Below are 19,499 nucleotides of genomic sequence, written 5' to 3' on the forward strand. Positions count from 1 at the left end.
TTTTATCTGACCAAGCTGCGATTGGCTGTGAATTTACATCTGATTGGTTAAGTGGATGACGCATTAGATTTTTAAACCAGGCACAAAGCATAGTTAAATCCACAACAATTCGGGTTACCAAAATTCCAAATTAACTTAAAACTCGGTTAAAATTTAATAAATGGTATTCAAAGTTCATTTGTAACTTTTAATCGATGAAATTGCGAGGAATTGCTTTCGCTCATTACTATTCACCAGTGTCCACACGCTATCAATGTGAGGGGAAAACACGTGATTGGTGACCTGTTGTTTTGTGTTTGCATCGCGCAATTCTGTTCAACAACTAAGCAGACACCAAAAAAACAGGACATTTAACGCCTGGAATGCAGGAAAATTTTCGTTGTATTTTTTAATCAACGGAAAGTATTTACTTGCCGAAAAATGCCGAGCTGTGTTGGCTGTATCTGGCACAGGAGAAATTTCACTATGAAACAGTACAGATCTTTGTCATGAAAAGAAAATAATATACATGTGGTATTACACCTGTGAATGGCAAAAATTCTGTAGAAGACATGCTAATTTGTGCCATGCAAATATTAATTATTATTATTATTATTATTATATTTGACGTTAAAAGTCACGTTACAAAAGTTCCCCTTGTTTGGTTACGAAGGTGCCCCATCGTTACAAATGTTCCCCATGGAACGTGTGAAAAGTTCCCTATGTGCATTACCAAAGTTCCCTTTTTTCGTTACAAAAGTGCCGATACCTATGGGTCTCTCTCTCTTTCTCTTTTTTGTTTTATTTCTATGTTACAGGGTTTCACGCAATGCATACGATGCTTTCCTATATTACCTTGTTAATCATAACTCTGGAATGTCAGTTGACAGGGACGCTGATGCTTTACGGAAATACGTCGATGAACACAATTCTAAAGACAAGTAACCCTTGGATTTTAAACTAGAAAGTCATAGGAAGAATTTCATCAGAAAGGCATCAAGATATGACGTGCTCAATGTTAATGGAAAAAAATTCTTGTTGAAATTAGAAAAGGGAGAGAAAGTTGCCGCTGGTGGCAAATGTCTTTGTCAAAAAACGTGTAATTTGTCTTGACGAGTACGATAGACTTTTGCAGGACCATCACGACAAAAAGAACCATTTAGGTTTCATAAAATGTCATTACGAGGTAAGTCAGTCATCTTGCACTCACTTTTGTTATATAAATGCTTGGTTCGGGCTAAGTTGCATACAAACGTTTTTTCTTCTTTCTTTTCGTACCATCTTTTTAGATGAGACAAATTTATTTTAAAGTCAGTTCCAGTATCTTGCGTCAGTATATCGGCAATTGCCAGTGGTGTCGAACGCCTAAGGTAACTGCATCTTGTTGTGTTAAGTGACAGGCAATTAAGAATTTAATTGCCGGATATCTTCCAAAGATCTGACCATTTCGCTAGGGATATTTTCACCTACTGTGTGTGAATCGCTAATTATCATTACATTTGTTTACTTTGTCAGACTATTATAGCCAAGCAAGTTCATAACAGACCAATATGTGTGTATGGTGTTTTCGAAAGGTTGGGTATTTTTCACGGTATTAAAGTAGTTTACATTTTATCTGAAACATTTGCACATTTTAATTTCTGCTTTGTTCGTTTTCGCACAGTTATTCATCATGCTCATTTTTTTTTGCCATTCCATTGCCAGTTTTGCGTGGGCCAAGATTCTCCCAAATTCTACTGCAGAAGAAATAGCTTTTCAGTAGTATGACCTCTGCTTAGGCTTAGAATTGGTGCCAAATGCAATCTACTCAGATAACGGAAGACAGTTCGTGGGACAAGTTGTAAGGTACGTACGTCTTCAATTTTTTGGTGCCAGGGGTGGTGAAGTAGTGGTTACTCTGAATGACTGGATATCAAGTGTGAAGCCGGACAGCATTAACGTTTTTATTGGGAGAAAGGGAAGCAAAATCTAAAACCCCACTGCGGACCACGCAGGATAGCAGTTAGATTCAAGCATTAGGGGAGATCCACGGACCCATTTGAAAAGCAAGAAGTGCACTTTACGCCGCAAAATGTAAAGGATATTCTTTAGTGAGTACTTAACTTTTATGTTTAAGCAAGTTTTCCAAACCAATGGAACTCAAACAATATTTACAACACAAACAGGCAAACAACATGACATTCCAACTCTGTAATGTCCAGACTGTACCTAGGATAACCACGCCCATCGTCAGTAGCAATGTGCAATAGCTTGTTGATAAGAAATAAGCATAGATAAACTCGAAAAGATGTACAATAGCATTGCAGTAAAGGGGGAACTTACAAATTGCAAATTACATTAACAACAGGTGGTCATTATTAAAGGAACGAATTATGGGAAGTTCCTGTATTGTGTTTTTCCTGCTAGGGGTCTGATGAAAAAATTTGAAGTGGAAGTCAAATTGGCCAAGCCTCGAAGTCCTTGGAAAGGGTGGACAATTTGAACGAGTAATCCAGTCGCTAAAGCAGATGCTGGCAGCAAAACTGGATGAATTCCCAGACTATTCGGTAGAGTTGGCCCTTAAGATATGTCTATTTGACTACAACACATAAGTACTCAGTTTAATTTATTTACATATCGAATTTCAATGGCTATTTCCTTACAACATCCTTGTTCGAACTAGGTTGATAAAAGAAGCGGACAATACCAATTTCACTTTGACTTTAAATAAGGGTCTTGATACTAGCAGGCAAGTCAAACGTTTTAAGAAAACGACAAAACATTTCTCTGTCGAAACATGTTTTATAAACTAAGATGTGTTGTCGTTTTCTTAAAACTTTAGCCTTTAACTAAGAGGGAATGATAAAATTTCTACTACGATTTGCCGGATGATCCCATTTAAAAAAAATAGCAAAAATGCCAGTTTTCTCTTTCATTGCTAGCCGTAGACACGAGGCGTTGTCGTCCTTTGGCCAAAGTCTTGCGCCTGTTGATGTTTGGACCGCTGGTAATCCTCAAAGAAGGTTACAGCAGAAGATCAACATGGACTTTCGTGACATCACCGCCGAGGACCAAGAAGAAGACGAAGAAGCAATAGCTGTAGATGAAGACGATGGTCCTGATTTCACAGAGTAAGTGCATTGTGACCCATAAGGCATACGCTTTACACTGCACGTTTGACCAAAAAGTTTCCCTCCTTTACATTTCATCGTTCGTGTATCCAAAAAGTAATGTAAGGCAATGTTTGATTGAGCCGGCCATCAAAATTACAATATCATATACCCTGTCTGGAATTTTCGAAAACCCGCTTTTCCATTGTCAATTTTAATGATATAATTCTTGCCTATGCCTAATAGTGCAATAATAGCTGTTTAAATAGCTCATATCCACACCTACACAGAAAATATCCGCAATTATGCCTCCATATCATTGTAGGGAAAGTGCTGGCCTGTTATTCAGTGACGCGGATACCGTAAGAGCTCAGGCTACAAAGGGATCTATGATAGCTGAAGGCAGTATCATCATCTCAGGGAAGGTAAGTTCTCCTGTTTTCAATATGTTTCCATCGTTTCCCTACATTCTTCATCGTTAGCCCAACATGCAAAATAATAAACGTTATTTGAGCTTGGCGAATATACGTGGAGATTTTGGTATTGGTGTTAAGCAAAAGGACAACCAAGCAAGGATTTTAAGCTTTGGACGGCATTTCTATCACAAATTTAAAAAAAAATGTATAAGCCTTTTTTATCAGTTTTTTGTCTTTATTACGCTACTAAGTGTTATCTTGGACTATGAAATTTGCAAAAGGGCAGAAAATCAGCTCAAACCTGTTGGTGACATCGGCCTCATTGAAATACCAAAGGAGGACAGGCCAAAACACGGACAGAGAAATCTACTTGTGCAAGTAATGTCCATGGACAGTGAAGACCAGCTTGTACTAGCACCCTTACTAGAAACTGGTGTCGGACCAAACTTATCTATTCGATTTTCCCGAAGAGATTTTGTAAAAGGTAATCAGTTGATATTTTTTACAATTTTAATTCTCTTGTATATTAACAATTTTACCATGGTATTAACCAGAATGCACGTTTTACGCGCCATTATAAACCCCAAATACATAAGATATACCCTGAGATGTTGACCAAATTTTTTTTCGCGTGCAACCGCTTTTAGTTAGTCATGTTTGTTCATTTTTTTCGTTTTCTCATCATAAATCAGGGTCCGATTGACTATCCCCTCCTAATTTAGATTTTCTTCAAAGTATTGTTGCATAACAATAGTCTGTTGTCATGTCACAGCAATAGACTATTGTCACGCAACAGTACTTAGGATACTTCTTAACATAGCAAGATTTTGTTAGTCTGTTCATAGGTTTTGGTACAAGTGGATGATACCCTTTCAGATTAGAAAATCATTCAAAACTATGGACTATTATTCGCAAAGCCCTTGAGGATTTATCGCCGTCTTCTCTTTTTTTGCAAATACGTGTTTCGCCGGCAGCAGTGGTAGCAGGGGGCTACTTTCACGAGACTTTCATACGTTAGGATGCATCCTATTTATTGTTTGTTAATAATTACCTATCTACTGAATCACTATTTTTTTAAACAGTGGAAGACGGGAAGCAGCAGGACAATTCAGAAGCACTGAAATGTTTCTTTGGTTCGGAAGTAACAAGCATAACACAGTGGAAACAAGAGTTTTTACGACGACGCATAATTGCTGCTGAAATCTATGCCCACTGTGTGCAAGACTACAATTTGATGTTTTATCTGAGCGGTAAAACAATTTTCCATTGCAGTTCCATTGTTTGTTGTTGTTGTTGTTTTTTTCAATGTGTGGCACTTTAGATTAAGTAGCTTCTTGCGTTTTATCTAATATTTTTTCTTCTATCTTTCGTTTGCATCTTCTTTCTTTTAATCATGAAGCTGGGGAAAGAAATAACATCATCAGCCAGGATCTCTTGCAGTCGTCCATTGCATCACCTTCAGAAACATGCACAGAACTATTCCACTGGATAAAGGAAGTAGTTGGACACTCTCTTTTAAAGACAGAATACGGGGTGCAAAAAGAATGTACCCTGGCTGTTGCATTGCTCGTTCCGCAAGCTGCCAAGGAAAGCCAAAGGGATCTGGATTTCAACAGTTGCTGTGCACTTCATCCGTCTTGCAAAGGGTTCCTTTCTGAACTGAAAATGCCGGCCATTCCCCGGATCAGAGGACTTCAAGAAGAGCTCTGTGACAGGCTCGTTCCCAGGATTATCTTTGCGCATCTCATGAAACAGAAAACCGGCAGTAGGCTTTCACAGCTGTCTAAATGTGAGTGTAATTTCATTACTTTACTTAGTTGTTGATCATTTACGTCACCAACGTTTGTTTACATGGCTCAGAAGTTGTTGTTTTTTTTGGGCTGAGGCAGGGGACGGTTGTGACGTTCAAAAGAAATACACCATAAATATCTTGGCCATCTTCATCTCCTCCTCTTTATTTATTTATTTTTTTTTTGCCAAAAGAAGAATGGAAAGAAAGAAAGAAAGAAAGAAAGAAAGAAAGAAAGAAAGAAAGAAAGAAAGAAAGAAAGAAAGAAAGAAAGAAATAATTTAGTTGTATGTGACGTTTAAAAAGATAGTCAATGGCGGGTGTCATGTAAGCCTGGCTTTTCGGATCCCAAAACTCAATTGGGTGTAATTACAATGCCTTCATTGCTTGCTTGATTGGCATACTAATCGACTGGTTAACAGATTGTTAGAAATAACCTATACACCGACTGACAGATTGACTTACTGTCTATTTATATGTTTGTTTTTTTTTTGTCTAAATGATCAACTGGGCCAAGTTGTTCGAAAGCCGATTAACGCTAACCCAGGATTAAAAGTTAACCCAGGTTTTCAGTTTGCTTGTTAAACATGCTTTTGAAAGCTTATTTAAGCTAATGGTAAACGAAAGTCTAAGTCAAAACTGAGGGACAAAAATCTTTTGGAAAAATCGCTGTTGATCAAACTCGAGTTATAGTTCATATTAACCCGGGATTAGCTTACTCGGGCTTTGAACAACTGGGCCCTGATGGTTGGATTTATCGATTGTTTCAGTCTGGAAGCCTCAAACCAACATGGTCATTGCAACGTTTGCCATTGCGCTGTCATGATGTGGATTAGATGGAAGTGCAAAGCTTGTGACAATCTTGTATGCTATGAGTGCTACAATGCCATTCTGCGATGTTATCAAGCACCCGTGTAAAAATGATGCAGACAATGTAGCCAAGGACAATTTTGAGCAAGGTGATGGATGCACTTAAAGTAATGTGACATCAGAAGACCAAGAAAAGCTTGGAGGTTATTGACAAAATAGAATTCTTTCTTCTTAATGGAACGCTTGATTTTGATGTTAGATTCTTGCACATTGACAATACACTGGCTACTCGCCCTCAAGAAAGAAACTGCCCAATAGAACTTGCAGGATCAAATTTTACCAGCTATAAGCAACAAATAATAACACCCACATATATGCAGAAAAGACTGTCGTAGACCCATTTATCGCTATTGCTCAAATAATTTTGTCACGAAAAATTAGCCACAATGCACAATTAATACTGTCAGCGTTTTTACTCGATACACTGATGTACTTTGATTTGCTATTAAGTGTGTATAAATAAAGACCTGTTTTGGAACATATCCAGCGTGAGTTCTTAACACTCATCCAACATGTAAAAACTAGTTCAGTCTGTAGTATAAAATAAGTGGTTCTTTTAAGCCGGTATTTGCAGTATGCTGACATAGTCCGTTATCAACTTTGCAGCAAACTGTGACACAACAAATGGTTTTAAGAATGCAGTTCACACAATGGTAGGAGAAACCTCAAAGGACAAAGTCTCCGCAAACAAGGTATGACACCATTTTTAGAAATTGGTTGGTTACCATGACTTCATTGGAGTAACTGTCATGACAAAAGTAAATAGAGTAATTATACAACAACAAACAACAGCATTTCAATTGCCCCCTCGTTAAAGGAAAATAAGGGTAGTTGCCAGTAGCGAAGCAGTTATGCTATGAGGGCAAAATAATCTTTTAAAACACTGGATTTTTTCTCCTGCAGTCTGACAGCAAAAAAAGTGAACTGAGTTTAAGAGGTGCTGTTCAGCTCCAGTCGATGACGGGAAAGAAATCGACTAGCCGGACGACTGGAGGACCTTGCAGCTGCCACAAGAGTAAACCCTGTAACAGTTTCAAGTGCCGTTGTAGACAAGCAAATCAACCTTGCACAGTTGACTGCAAGTGCTTCGACCACATTTGCTTCTTTAATAAATACCTGGTGAGTTCAACGTAAAAGTAAAGAAAAAACAAACAGAACAGGTGTATCTTGCAGCTGTGTGACAGTTCACTTTCTCCTAAGCTTATCGAAAAGGCTTTATTCTGAAACCAATAGTTTACGTTTATGTCTAATGACCTACTTCCTTTGAAACAAAATCAATGTATCCACATCCACATCAACCAGTGATTGTACGAAGGAGGTAATTGATGCTTTTCGCTTGGTCTAAAGTGCATATTTTCTTCATTTGACAACAAATCACACAATAGGAGAGACAGAAAACATCTAAGGATTCCCAGAAGTCGGCGAAAGAGGAAGAGGAAAGTATGACTTATACAAATAATTGCAACCTTTGTTCTTCATACAGCGTACCAGAACATGAGTATCACACTGTTACAATTGCAACAAGTCTCCTGTGCATATTTCTCGTAAATTCTCAAACAACACTGATATGGACACCTGTATGTTAAACCCGCAATTGACCTAGCCACGTTATTTTTTTCCAGGCTTTACTAACATTGGAAGCAACTGTTATATGAACTGTCTGTTCTCGGTACTATAACATGTCAGCTATATAGAGGAGCTGAAAAGGAAATACGCGTTAGACGCTATACCTGCGGCCCGGGGGGGGGGGGTACTCCCCTACATGGGCTATACGGGGACGTGCCGCTGGATAGGGTATGGTTTTTGGCCCCTCTGCCCTGAACAGGGTATATAATTTCAAGCTAGTCTGTCCTGGACCCGTCCTAGACAGGGTATGGTTGCAAGACTTTCTACGAGTATCAAGCAATCCGAGATCAGAGACGTTTATCTGTATTTATTTAGCAGGTCATCAGTCAACAACAAATCATTTTCAGGACCAGATATTATTAGCGCTATTGTTTTCAGTATCTTTAAATTCAATCCCGATTCCATTCAATTAGAATTACTTTGTACTGTGCATCCTGATGACAGGAAGAACAATATAAATGACCTTGTCTCGCCTAGCCCACCTACGCATGATTGCATGATATTCTCACATTAAACATATTTAAAGGGCAACACACTTTGAATGAAAATAGAATAAATCTTCAACAAAAATCGATTGTCTATCATTTGCATGTACTTAACAAAACAATAAAAAAAGATCTTTTAGTAAAGGCTTAAAGTCAGCATTGTCGGCGATGAGCGCCGATGATAGCCCAGCCTTTTTTTTTTTGCGAGCTATCACGCGCTGATTAAAAAGACCCTCAGCATCCTTAGTCTTGCGAAAGATCTTTGCACGTGCTATTTCATTCCTTCCTGGCTGACTGAACAGAACAATCCATTTAGTTGTAATGCCCTTTTAACTTCAATTGCTTTATATCTGGTGGTACTTGTTTCAAGGGTAATTGGGACGTTTATCCCCCCTCCAACTCTCCATCTACCACGCAGATCTGGGAAAGGTTCTCCGTTGACCGTGCTGAAATTGTAAGTACTCGGTATTAATCAATATTTTTTTGTGTTACTCAATATGCTGCACAACAATGTCAATCAGTGAAAACAAAGGTTGCATTATAGTTAAGTTTTACTTACCATTTGAGGATCGAATCTTGCCAAGGCCAAAACGCATTTACGAGCTCACTTTGAAGGTGTCCAAGTTGACCTCTACTGTTGGACACACGGAATGCCTTGCCTTTCGGTCCCAGCTTTTTAGAGGCTAGAAATTCCTCTCCTACATATGTGGTAAATTGGCATTCGTGATATCCTTTCACAATACATTCTACACGAAGGTCTACTTTCTCGTCTCTTTTTTCTCTGAATGATGACATTTGTGCCATTCGGATTTGGTGAGACTGAATACCAAACGGTGTGTTCACTTCGTGTTCACTCGCAGATAGCTTAGTTTTAAACTGATGATTTCACTCCGGGATTCTACACATGACAATCAATATGTATATATTTTTACATGTCAATCAATATCCCATCTGCACTAAAAAATCTTTTCTCCAACAACTCAAAATCTCACAGTGGTTGAAAAATTTCTCCATGTGCTTTGATTTAGTGTTTTTTTTTTGTTGGGAAAAAGTGACTGTTTCAAATTTGGTATAAACTCTACAAGTTAGTTTAATTCGCGGGTGTCTTTTTTTATTTGCATTCTCGAGAGGGCGTTCTGCGAAATTACATAATTCCAGTTCACGCCTCCCCCACTCACAGGGTGCAGAGGAGTCATGTTTGCCGGGAAAAATTAGACCGTATATGCTGGTATATATCCGGTAAAGGGTCGTGTTGAATGGAAAAAATGAACGTGACAAAGCGTCATGCAATCTTGTTGCATAACTGGTTACCTGTTCACTTTCATATTTCCAGTGTACAATTTTAAAACAACAAAAATATCGTTGTGCGCTGCAGTCTCACGGTCAGTTAAGCCGTAATTATGAGCAAATATCACTCTTCTCTGTCCTGTGCCTTTAATACCTAAAACTTGCTTGGAAAAAAACCTTCCTGATTATTGATAGAAGTTTTAAAGCACGTAAACCTAACATGTAAATTGCAAGATGAAGCTTATTGGTCTTAACGGGAATATTTTTTCGGACTTATTTAACGGAAGTTTTTTGACGGGATTTTGTACAGGATTATAAAACGTGTCAATGAAAATTTACTTATTGCTTAACTCGAGAAAGCAACATTCGATTTGAAATTCCTTGGTCAGGCAAACAGTTTATGAGTTCGTGACCATTAATATTAATATTATTATGATTATTACTATTTTTTTTAGACTACCCATTTTGAGAGGTGTGGTGTTTGGGATATGGGCAAAGATAAACGGGGAATAGTAAGGGGAAAGTGTACTCTTTGTCCCTGTGAAGAATTTGACACGGAGGGCAGTATTCTCTGTGAATACTGCGGCCATCCACCAATAAATCATGTTGTTCTGGACCACCATGGACAGGCATCTAAGAAGATGAAAAAAGGTAACCCTGAGCATGCAGCTGAGGAAGAGGATAGTTGTGAGTACAACGTCACCGGGCAACACAATGATAGCACTGTGCCACAAAGCATCGACATTGACCCAGTCTCCACTTCCTCAATGCCTAACAACAGCGACAGCGAAAAGCAAGATCATAACGAAATTATCGAAATTGACGCAATACCCAGCTCATCTTCTGATAGTGTCCACAGCGATAACCAAGAACACTCCAAACTCCTGGAGCCAAAAACGTCTAATGATGAACAGCCTGGCCTGCCTAAATCGGATAATGAATTGAAAAAATTGCAGAAAATTGTTGACGAGACCGTGAGAAAACAGCTGCATCAAAGCACGAGTGTCCAACTATCTGTCTGCCGGAAAAACAGTAGTGTTTCTGCTCATTGCAACGTATGCAACACTGAAATTGTCCTTCGCAGTATTGGCAAAGCTCCATATTGTGTGCGACAGCATTTGGCAACCCAAATCCACAAGACCAATACCTTAATTGCTCATTCAAGAGAATCGAATGTTTCGCTAGAGCTTTCCGCATTGCACGCTCAAATTAATACCAAATATCCCAACGTTTTCATTGTCAAGAAAAGTAGTGCTTTCTGTCGGGCTTGTAAAACCGATATGTCTTTACTCGGTCGAAATATCATGGGAAATTTAGCTCAGCACGTGAAAAGTTCCGGCCATGTACAAAATGCCGGGAAAGGAGACGCGACTTCTGCACGAGATATTGCCTCCTTCTTTGCACCCATCGCAAAGAAATCATCAAAATCAGCTGATACAAAAGACTGATCAGTTGGGAACAATGCTCCTGGAAAGCAGCTATGTCTAGGATTCTACTCAAACAATTATATGTATAAGGTAAATAATGAAACAGTTTCAGTTGATCCTAAACTGCTAATTAATGATTTGAATCCTGGCAAGGACGACGACAAAATTACCTGGTATCCGGAGCCTCACTTTAGTTTCGTGAAGAATAGCGAAGAATCGGAAGAAGTAATTAAAGGTACATTTAGAAGCGTCTCGTGTTCTAGATCAGCTGATGCTGGAACTTTTGTGAAAGAAATGTGCTCCTCCTGCTCTGCAATCCCAAATTTACCTTCTTTCAAGAAGCGTCTCCTACTAAGAAGCAAGAATTGTAACTCAGATGGGAAAAGGAACTTAGCATCAATCCGCAATGACTATTTGAACTCATCCGAGATGGTAGTCAAATTAGAAGAGCAAAAGGCAAAATTAGAGCAACAGTCATCCCAGCTGTTCTTTGCAAAATCGAAAAACCTGCGCTTGCGTGTGCGAGTGCGAAACACACGAGAGAAGCTTGTGGAGTACGCTAGACGTGGGTCCATGAAGTCTATCTGCTACAAGCTTCAGAGGGGATCAGAAAAAGGTTTGTTGGATGACAAACAAACTTTGGTGGGAATTTTAGAATCTGTGTCACAGAATCTTCATGTTGATAAGAATGGAAAGCGGTACAAAGCACCACTGAAACTTTTCCTGGAGGTCATCATGCTATGGGGAGGCCCCAGACTAGCTACGTTTGTTGCAATGAATATCTGTGGGCCAGAAGTCCATTCCATTTACAGATGGCGTAATCAGCACAGAGTGACGTTGGAGGGAGGCATTCAAGCGGGGAACTTTAAAAAGCTTGGCGAAATTTACAGTGAGGCGATGACGAAACTTGGTCTTTCCTCCATCCCCGTGTTAGCAGCAGAGGATGAAACTGCGATCATCGCACAAGTCACCTATAACGAAACAAACGACGTACTTCTTGGTTTTTGTGGAATGAATGGTGACAATCATCAATGCCTGGATCATTTTGCTGTTGACGTAGGTGACGGAGAGGAAGGGTATAACGCAATAATATCAGCGTTTCAAGAGTGTAAGATAGGCTCCTATGCAAGGGCAATAATGTTGAATCCACTTCATCCAAACCTACCTCGTCTAGCAATTTTGTGCATGCCCACCTGCAATAAGTTTGACACCACGTTTGTCCACAGGCAATGGCAGGAAGTACAGCGGGTCTACGAGCGAGACCTAGAACCAGTTCTTGGACCCCTGGTTGGAAACAGTTCCGATGGTGACTCCAGAAGACGGAAGATTATGCTTCAACTTGCTGGGAGTAACGCGGCGGGTAACAGATTCCAACCGATTCCCACAAATCTTGGGTTTGTGTTTTCTTGTCGAAAGGAGGAAACAGAAGACGGTTTCTACAACATTCGGGACCTGTGTGATCAAGACTTCATCCACAACCACAAGAAGATGTTGAATCCCCTAGACCATGCCACAAGAGTTTTGATGTTAGGGGACTATATGGTTCACATGAATCATATTCAACGTGTGTATGATGTTTTTCCTCCAACAGAGCATGGCCTTGGGGCAAGTGACATCAACCGGCGAGATCAGCAGAATTGGAGATCTGTGCAAAAGCTCTCTTTTCCAAAGGTGAGGGACTGTTTGGCGAGATTGATTGACGGTAGAGCACCCAACCAAAGACCGAATCCAATGCTGCTGGGAACTCAAGTTTATCTCCTCGTTGTCTGGTACTACGTGGAAATATTTTGTAGCAGCATGGCTTCTCTACATGCACGTATCAAGTACGCCGCCACTGTGACACATTTTCTGGCAATCTGGCACAATTACGTTCATCGCCATCCTCGTCTTACCATTCGCACCAACTATATCACGAGAGAGACGTACATGGATATCTTGCTTTCCTGTCACTGTGCCGTACTTCTGATATGCTATATGAGAGACAATTTTCCTAACCAAGAATGCCGCCTTGACCTGACTGGCTCAGACGTGCTTGAAGATTTTTGGAGTAAAAATGGTCAATGGGTGGGTAACCACCATAACTACAACTTCGGAGATCTAAGCAGGAACACCTCTCACATGATCCGTCTTGAGCAAATCAGAGTTGACCCTAACGCGCCAGAGTTCGCCAAACCTCATCCCAAGCAAGAGAGCATATGGGCGCAACAGTACCCAGTCGGTTTCGAGAAGGTTCGCTTGGATCAATACCCAGATCACGGAGAGGAGGTTCAAGCATGGAGGGAAGGTATATCGGTAGCCCAAGAGCTTGCGCGCTCAGTAGGGATGGCACCCACGAATGGTGAAGGTGATAATGGTGATGATGGTGGTGGTGGTGATAATGGTGGAGGTGACGATGATGACAGTGATGGTGGTTCTGATGACGGTACTGGTGATGATGTCAGAGTCTCCGCTGAAAACGTATGGTTCTATCGGCCCTTCCGGTACCCTGGAAACAAACTTCATGAGGGAAATGCCAGCGTATCTACCCAGAACAGTGACGAAGAAGAGGCTTGTAATGGAGGACCGTGTATTTCAGGTAAATAAATGGTGTAATTGAACATAGAGTGGTGCTCACTTGATCAGCTACTTGACTATTGAGATTAAACAAGGGTTCCTTACCATGGGTTTTGTGTTTACTAAGCACCTCAATTACCAAAGTGGTTTTTAATTTGGCTCTTGTCATTGGTCATTATGTCGGTTCTAGGTCATTTACATTTAACTACAGTACAATTTTCAAACCATTGGTATAACAACCATATACTGCATACAAAATGTCTGTCAAAAGTCATCATTTTTACCAAATGTGGTGACCATATGCGTACGCATTTTTAAATAAAGAGCTATTTATAATTTGTAACTCCTCTGTTTCAGACGAGCTTCAAGAATTTCAAAGTGCGGACCTTGGTGCAGATGACTCCAGCCAACTCTCACTTGATCTACACTACATTGATGACAATGAGGGTACACCTCCAGCTGAAGGACGTCAAAAACGCAACCCACGTGTAAAGATACCAGGAAGAGGAGGGGAACATATCTATAAAAGCACTCTGGTCTCGATGCTGAATCAAGATCCTAACTTGTCCCACGACAGGTAATCAATTATTTTACTTAAAACTCATTCTAGTTTTGTTTTCATAGTTATCTCTACGTTTCTTTGCACGTCCTTATGTTTTGTCGTTGAGTTGTTGTTGTTTTCTTTCAGACTACAACGAGTACGGCAGCGACAAGAGTATGGCAGGGCGGAAAATGAAACTGCTCTTCAGAGTAACAGTGTTGCTCTGTTTGAGGACTATGCAGTACTTGACAGAAACAACAAGACGTTCAGAATTGGCAACCTTGTTCGCCTTATTTGTGCTGGAAACCGCAACGCGCCTATAGAATATCTTAGACCGGTGCCATACAATGACCCTAGGAAGCAGTCGATCACCGCCTTTCTGCAACTTTATAGCCCTGTTCAGGGACCAGATGGTGTGGAGCAGCGTGGAGTCTACGAGCTGAAAACATCAGAGCTGTGTACGTTCCCCTTTGTCGATGTGCTTACCCATGTCAATGTTTCAGTCAGAGACGACAACTGCTACGAAATTCCATCAGAGGAACTTGCTTCAATAGAGGACGAGGCAGTTGGACTACTTGAGCCTCAACCAAGGCGAATTGGAAGGAGCAGAGCTTCCACTCAATTGTCCGACGAGGATGGGATAATTAGATTAACGGTGGAAGCAACCGAACAAGCTGAAAGTAATGGTCTTAGACGATCAAGTCGGACAAGAACAGCAGTGTTTTTTAATTCATAAATTCTTTTTCTTTGTACTCAAAGCTAAGATACTTTGAACAAATGTCGGCTTACCATATATTTACATGGGTCGACTATATGAACTGGCACTTAGTGTTATGTCTAGAGGTTACAGTTATGAAACTTTTGTGATTATCGTAATTTTTTTTAGATAAACCATAAGTAAACCCATGCTTTTCCTGGCACATTATACAGGAATTAAATTGATCATTGTTTTTTGACTTGCTATTACATAAATGTTATGACGGCATTTCACTAGACCAAGTAACCCCTTGGAGTTTTAATGCTTGATGCAATTTTGTGTAAGTTCAGTAACGGGCAATTGACTGTTTAATACCTGCGAAACATGGTTTACTTAAAGACCCATCGTCACTCAGTTTTCAATGCGCTGCGGTGTTAAATTAATTTCGTGGTACATTTTTTCTCATACTTTCTGTAAGGTAACAATTTTAGTGAACAATGCTTCATGTCAATTAAGTTTTGATCTAAGGTTCACCGCTGTTAATGCGAAATTTTAGGATTTTTTGCCATCACTTCTAAATGTATTATTTTATCCGTTGTGATTGTTGTTCGCATTTCAATGCGTGGGACATCAAGTCTGGTAGATGACAGTGGGCCTTTAAATGCGATTACTATTGACATTAAACACTTGTGTAAAACAAGAGCTAGATATTGTCCTTTGTCCTAAATAGGGTCTCAAATTATAGGGCGTTGTCCTACACAGGGTAGGTATTTAAGGTTACTTTCGTCCTAAACAGGGTCAGGGTTTCAAACCCCCAGCGGCACCCCTATACCCAAACACTGGTCAAGTACCCCCCCCGGGACCTGCGGACTGTGTCACGATGAGAGTAACTGCTTAGATGTTTGATATTGCTTCCAATACTCACACCAAGAAATTCGTGGTATGTGTCAACATAAACAAAAAGTTGAACCACGGCCATTAATCTGTTTTCCACTGCAGACTGTACCGAAGCGCGGTTCAACGAAACGACGCGTGGTCATGGATTTGAGTTTTCCCCCTTCTTGCTCGGTTAACAGCAGTATTCCTGACAACACGTATCTACATGAACATTACAAGCTACGACTTCCTGGCATCGACCGGCTTTGCGAATTCATTTTACAACACGGCAGGGGTTGTTTACTGTACAAGCTCGATCTTCAGCGAGCGTACCGCCAGTTACCTATTGTCCCTAAGGATTATTTTTAACTTGGCTTCTGCCATAAGAACCTGCTCTACTTTGACACTAGCTGTCCTTTCGGATTGAGGACAAACGCTATGATTTGTCAGAGAACAACTAGAGCGGTAGTTCATTGTTTTACTGAACTCGGTTTCTTCGCTGACGTTTATCTTGACGATTTTTATGGCGCTGACACCACTGAGCGGGCTTCATGTGTATTTCAAAGTTTACAGGATCAACTTCAAGAACTCGGACTGCAGACTTCACCTGACAATGATTGTTCACCTTCCACCAACATGGTTTGTCTCGGTGTGGAGGTTGATTCCGAACATTTTATGCTCTCAGTTATGGAAACCCCAGTAAAGGATCTGCTCTCTGAACTGTCTTCTTGGTCTTCTCGTGAATTTTACACCTTAAGGCAATTGCAGTCTCTTCTCGGAAAACTCTCTTTTGTGACCGCTTGTGTTAAACCGGGCCGCATTTTCATGTCGCATTTATTGAACAGTCTACGTGCTTTTCCATCAACACGCGTCCGACTTCCGGTTTCAGCGGACATGAAAGCTGACATAGCTTGGTGGCTGGCTTTCCTACCACTTTTTAACGGCACTTCACTCATCAAACCTCAACAGTGGGAATTCGACGATCTTCAGTTTACCACGGACGCATCATTGCATGCTGGCGGGGCGACCTGTCTTAACGAATGTTTCACGTGCGAGTTTCCCGAAGACATCGTGTGCAGTGCAGAACATATCACCACTTTAGAACTCTATACTATTGTCGTAGCTGTTAAGTTTTGGGCTTCCAAGTTTTCCCATCGCAAATTCCTTGTGTCATGCGACAACGAAGCAGGTGTTTCTGTTGTCAACTCTGGTTCTTCGAAGGATCCTTTCATGCAACGTTGCTTACGGGAACTATGGTTCACAGCTGCAGTCCATGATTGCGAGTTGACTGCTCGTCACATTCCAGGCGTCCATAACGTTTTAGCTGATGCGCTAAGCCGTTGGCGCACAGACTCTGCTTATCGTGAACTATTTTACGAATCGGCCGCCCGCTTGGACAGACAGTACACCGGCACCATTCAAATCACTGAGTGAAGATCCAATTTCAGTGGTCTATTTACCATAAACCAATATTGGAATTTTTCATAGAAAACCAATTAAATTACATTTTGAAAGCCACCTTGGTAAATTAATTTTAACATTCCAATGTTGGCTTTTCAACATAGTTTACCAACAAACTCCAGTGAAAATCCAGTTTGGTAAACTTAAGCATCAAATACCAATGTTGGTAATTTTTCAATGGAATACCAATGAGGTTACAATGAAAAACCAATTTGGAACACTAATTTCAATATTCCACTGTTGGTTTTCCATAAAATGCAATACCAATATGGAAAATGTAACTCAATTTTCAACATTGGTAAACTATGTATTTTACCAATGTTGTGCCAATGTTTTCCCAATAACATACCATTAAAGCACCAACCATCGAATCTCTGAATTTTTTCCTGTGATATGATAATATTCAAAATGCAAGCTAACACGGACAATAGCTGGCCAGTGTCGTTATGTGAATTCATGTGGTCAGTAACATAATATGCACAATAAAGATATCATTCCAAACTGATACACTGTGGACCAAAACGAATCCTTAATTATAGAGATTTACAAAAAATTTTAGATTTCATCGTTTTCTAGTCAAATTGAGTGGGTTTTTTTTGGTGATGTTTAGGTTCTGTTTGAGGGAGATGCACATTGGAGATGTTTGAATACAGGAGGAATATTTCAAGTCAACTTAGCTTTGTACCATTCTTCTATTTTCTTTTAAATACCGTACCTGTGGCTCATTAATTAAATAAATTGGATTGAAAAGCTCATTTTTATTGTAAAATTCTGTTATTCCTAGGTTGATAGCTATTCTTGTACACATTAAAGTTGTTTATTTTGGTTTTGTATAAACTCAAACAGGTAATGCAAGGGCCGCAGATGTTTCACCTCTAATCTACCTCACAAGTTTAGTTCTTATAGACATTCTAAACAACAAAGAATAGCATGAGAGTTTTGCAATGCTTTATTAAACAATGATTCAGTTTGAAAAATGTTTTGTAGCCTGCTTACTTCTTAATTTTCATTTGGCATGCAACTGTGACAGTTTTTACTCGTTGGCACTCTACCGGCAGGTATTACTAGTGTACATTAGCCGTCCAATATCTTTCCCCATATAAGGGGCTCAACAGAAAGCAAACATGGAACAGCATTTTCTCAGCACGAAATAGTTGTTCTCCCGTTATGGAGTCTAGAAGCAAAATAAATATTGACTCGCTCAAAAGAGCAAAATGTGGAAAACAATCATCTGGAAGTATTCTGTAGAGTACTGGAAGACCACAAAATAGCAGAAAAGACCTCAGTTCTGATCGGGGGGGGGGGGGGGGTACTTAACAGATGGTCAGGAAGGGAGGTGTGGCCCAGGCGTTCAAACCCTGACCCTGTTTAAGACACAATTCTCTGATTTCCCTATCCCGTTTAAGACAAAATTCAAAATTTTCAGACCCTATCTAAGACATTTAACCCAAAATCATACCCTATTTAAGACTAGAATGAAACAGGAATACACTAGTTTCTTACTGGTATTTTAATACATTGGCAATCACAATCTAGTTAAAATCATTGAAACATGCTTCGCTCTTCAAAAGACCAATAAACAGACATCTAAGCTTATCCTGTTTAAGCCATTAGGTCATGTAGCGATACCCTGTAAAGACAGAAAGTGATGAAATAGATACACATTCAAGACAAAACACCCTGAAAACCATACCCTATCGGGCCCCACGTCCCCGTTAAGGTCATATAGGGGAGTACCCCTACCCCCAGGTTTCTGATGCCTTGTAGTATTTTAAGTTAGATTCTAATGCTCTTGGGCATTGAGAAATGTCATTGGGATATTTTATTTGCTCCAGCCTTTGATCGACATCTTTGATATGATTTGAGATGTTGACAATACCAAGTAAGACACAGTGCATGTAATCTTTGGGTGTAGACAAAACCTGGGCCCCCCTTCTGGACCCCTTTCTCCACCCCTTTCTGGACCCCTCAAAATTTTGGAAAAAAAAATATATAAAGATACATAAGAGAATTTAAGTCAAAACATAACATTTACTGCTTGGTATCCATGAAGGTTTCTTTGATTCATCGTGCATCTTAAAAACGCTTCACTACCGTCTCTAAAGTTCGTAGTTTCACAGGTAATTCTCTAGTGAAGTTGAAATTCGTTCTTGACAGCGGCCTACTCCAGTAATTGTCTTCGAAATCGTCCCATAACTGTCAAGCCGATCTCCCGCTATTTTGTTCTGCCATCTTGATTTTTCGGCTGACCAGTATGAATGAAGCGTTACCTAGACGATCGTAGCCCAACAACATGGGGGATGGTGAGTACGAGTGTTCATTTGCAAGTATAATGTATATAATCCAGCTATAATCTCTTTCATCCTTCGTAATCGTTCTGTGATTCATTGTGCATTCAGTTCA

General features: G+C 40.0%; 3 protein-coding genes and 1 pseudogene across 4 annotated transcripts in view; 3 read left to right on the forward strand and 1 right to left on the reverse strand.

The window, feature by feature from the left end:
* Positions 1 to 19,499, reverse strand: part of LOC146450379 (transducin beta-like protein 3) — a 223,702-nt gene that overhangs the window by 43,981 nt on the left and 160,222 nt on the right. The gene's annotated exons all lie outside the window — the stretch shown is intronic.
* LOC146450385 (uncharacterized) lies at positions 856 to 6,249 on the forward strand (annotated as a pseudogene). The gene is made up of 9 exons (XR_014860331.1): positions 856 to 920; positions 1,684 to 1,824; positions 2,386 to 2,566; positions 2,901 to 3,089; positions 3,394 to 3,497; positions 3,771 to 3,968; positions 4,567 to 4,734; positions 4,884 to 5,273; positions 6,044 to 6,249. The product of XR_014860331.1 is annotated as an uncharacterized LOC146450385 (transcript).
* Positions 11,050 to 14,798, forward strand: LOC146450386 (uncharacterized). The gene is made up of 3 exons (XM_085100525.1): positions 11,050 to 13,543; positions 13,879 to 14,098; positions 14,210 to 14,798. Exons 1-3 carry the CDS (start codon positions 11,050 to 11,052, stop codon positions 14,796 to 14,798), a joined length of 3,303 nt encoding a protein of 1,100 aa, XP_084956651.1.
* Positions 15,739 to 17,069, forward strand: LOC146450387 (uncharacterized). Its single transcript, XM_085100526.1, has one exon. It carries the CDS (start codon positions 16,074 to 16,076, stop codon positions 17,067 to 17,069), a length of 996 nt encoding a protein of 331 aa, XP_084956652.1. The 5' UTR covers positions 15,739 to 16,073.

The sequence above is a fragment of the Pavona decussata genome, unplaced genomic scaffold (assembly GCF_977016875.1).
Source record: "Pavona decussata unplaced genomic scaffold, jaPavDecu1.1 SCAFFOLD_468, whole genome shotgun sequence".
NCBI lineage: Eukaryota > Metazoa > Cnidaria > Anthozoa > Scleractinia > Agariciidae > Pavona > Pavona decussata.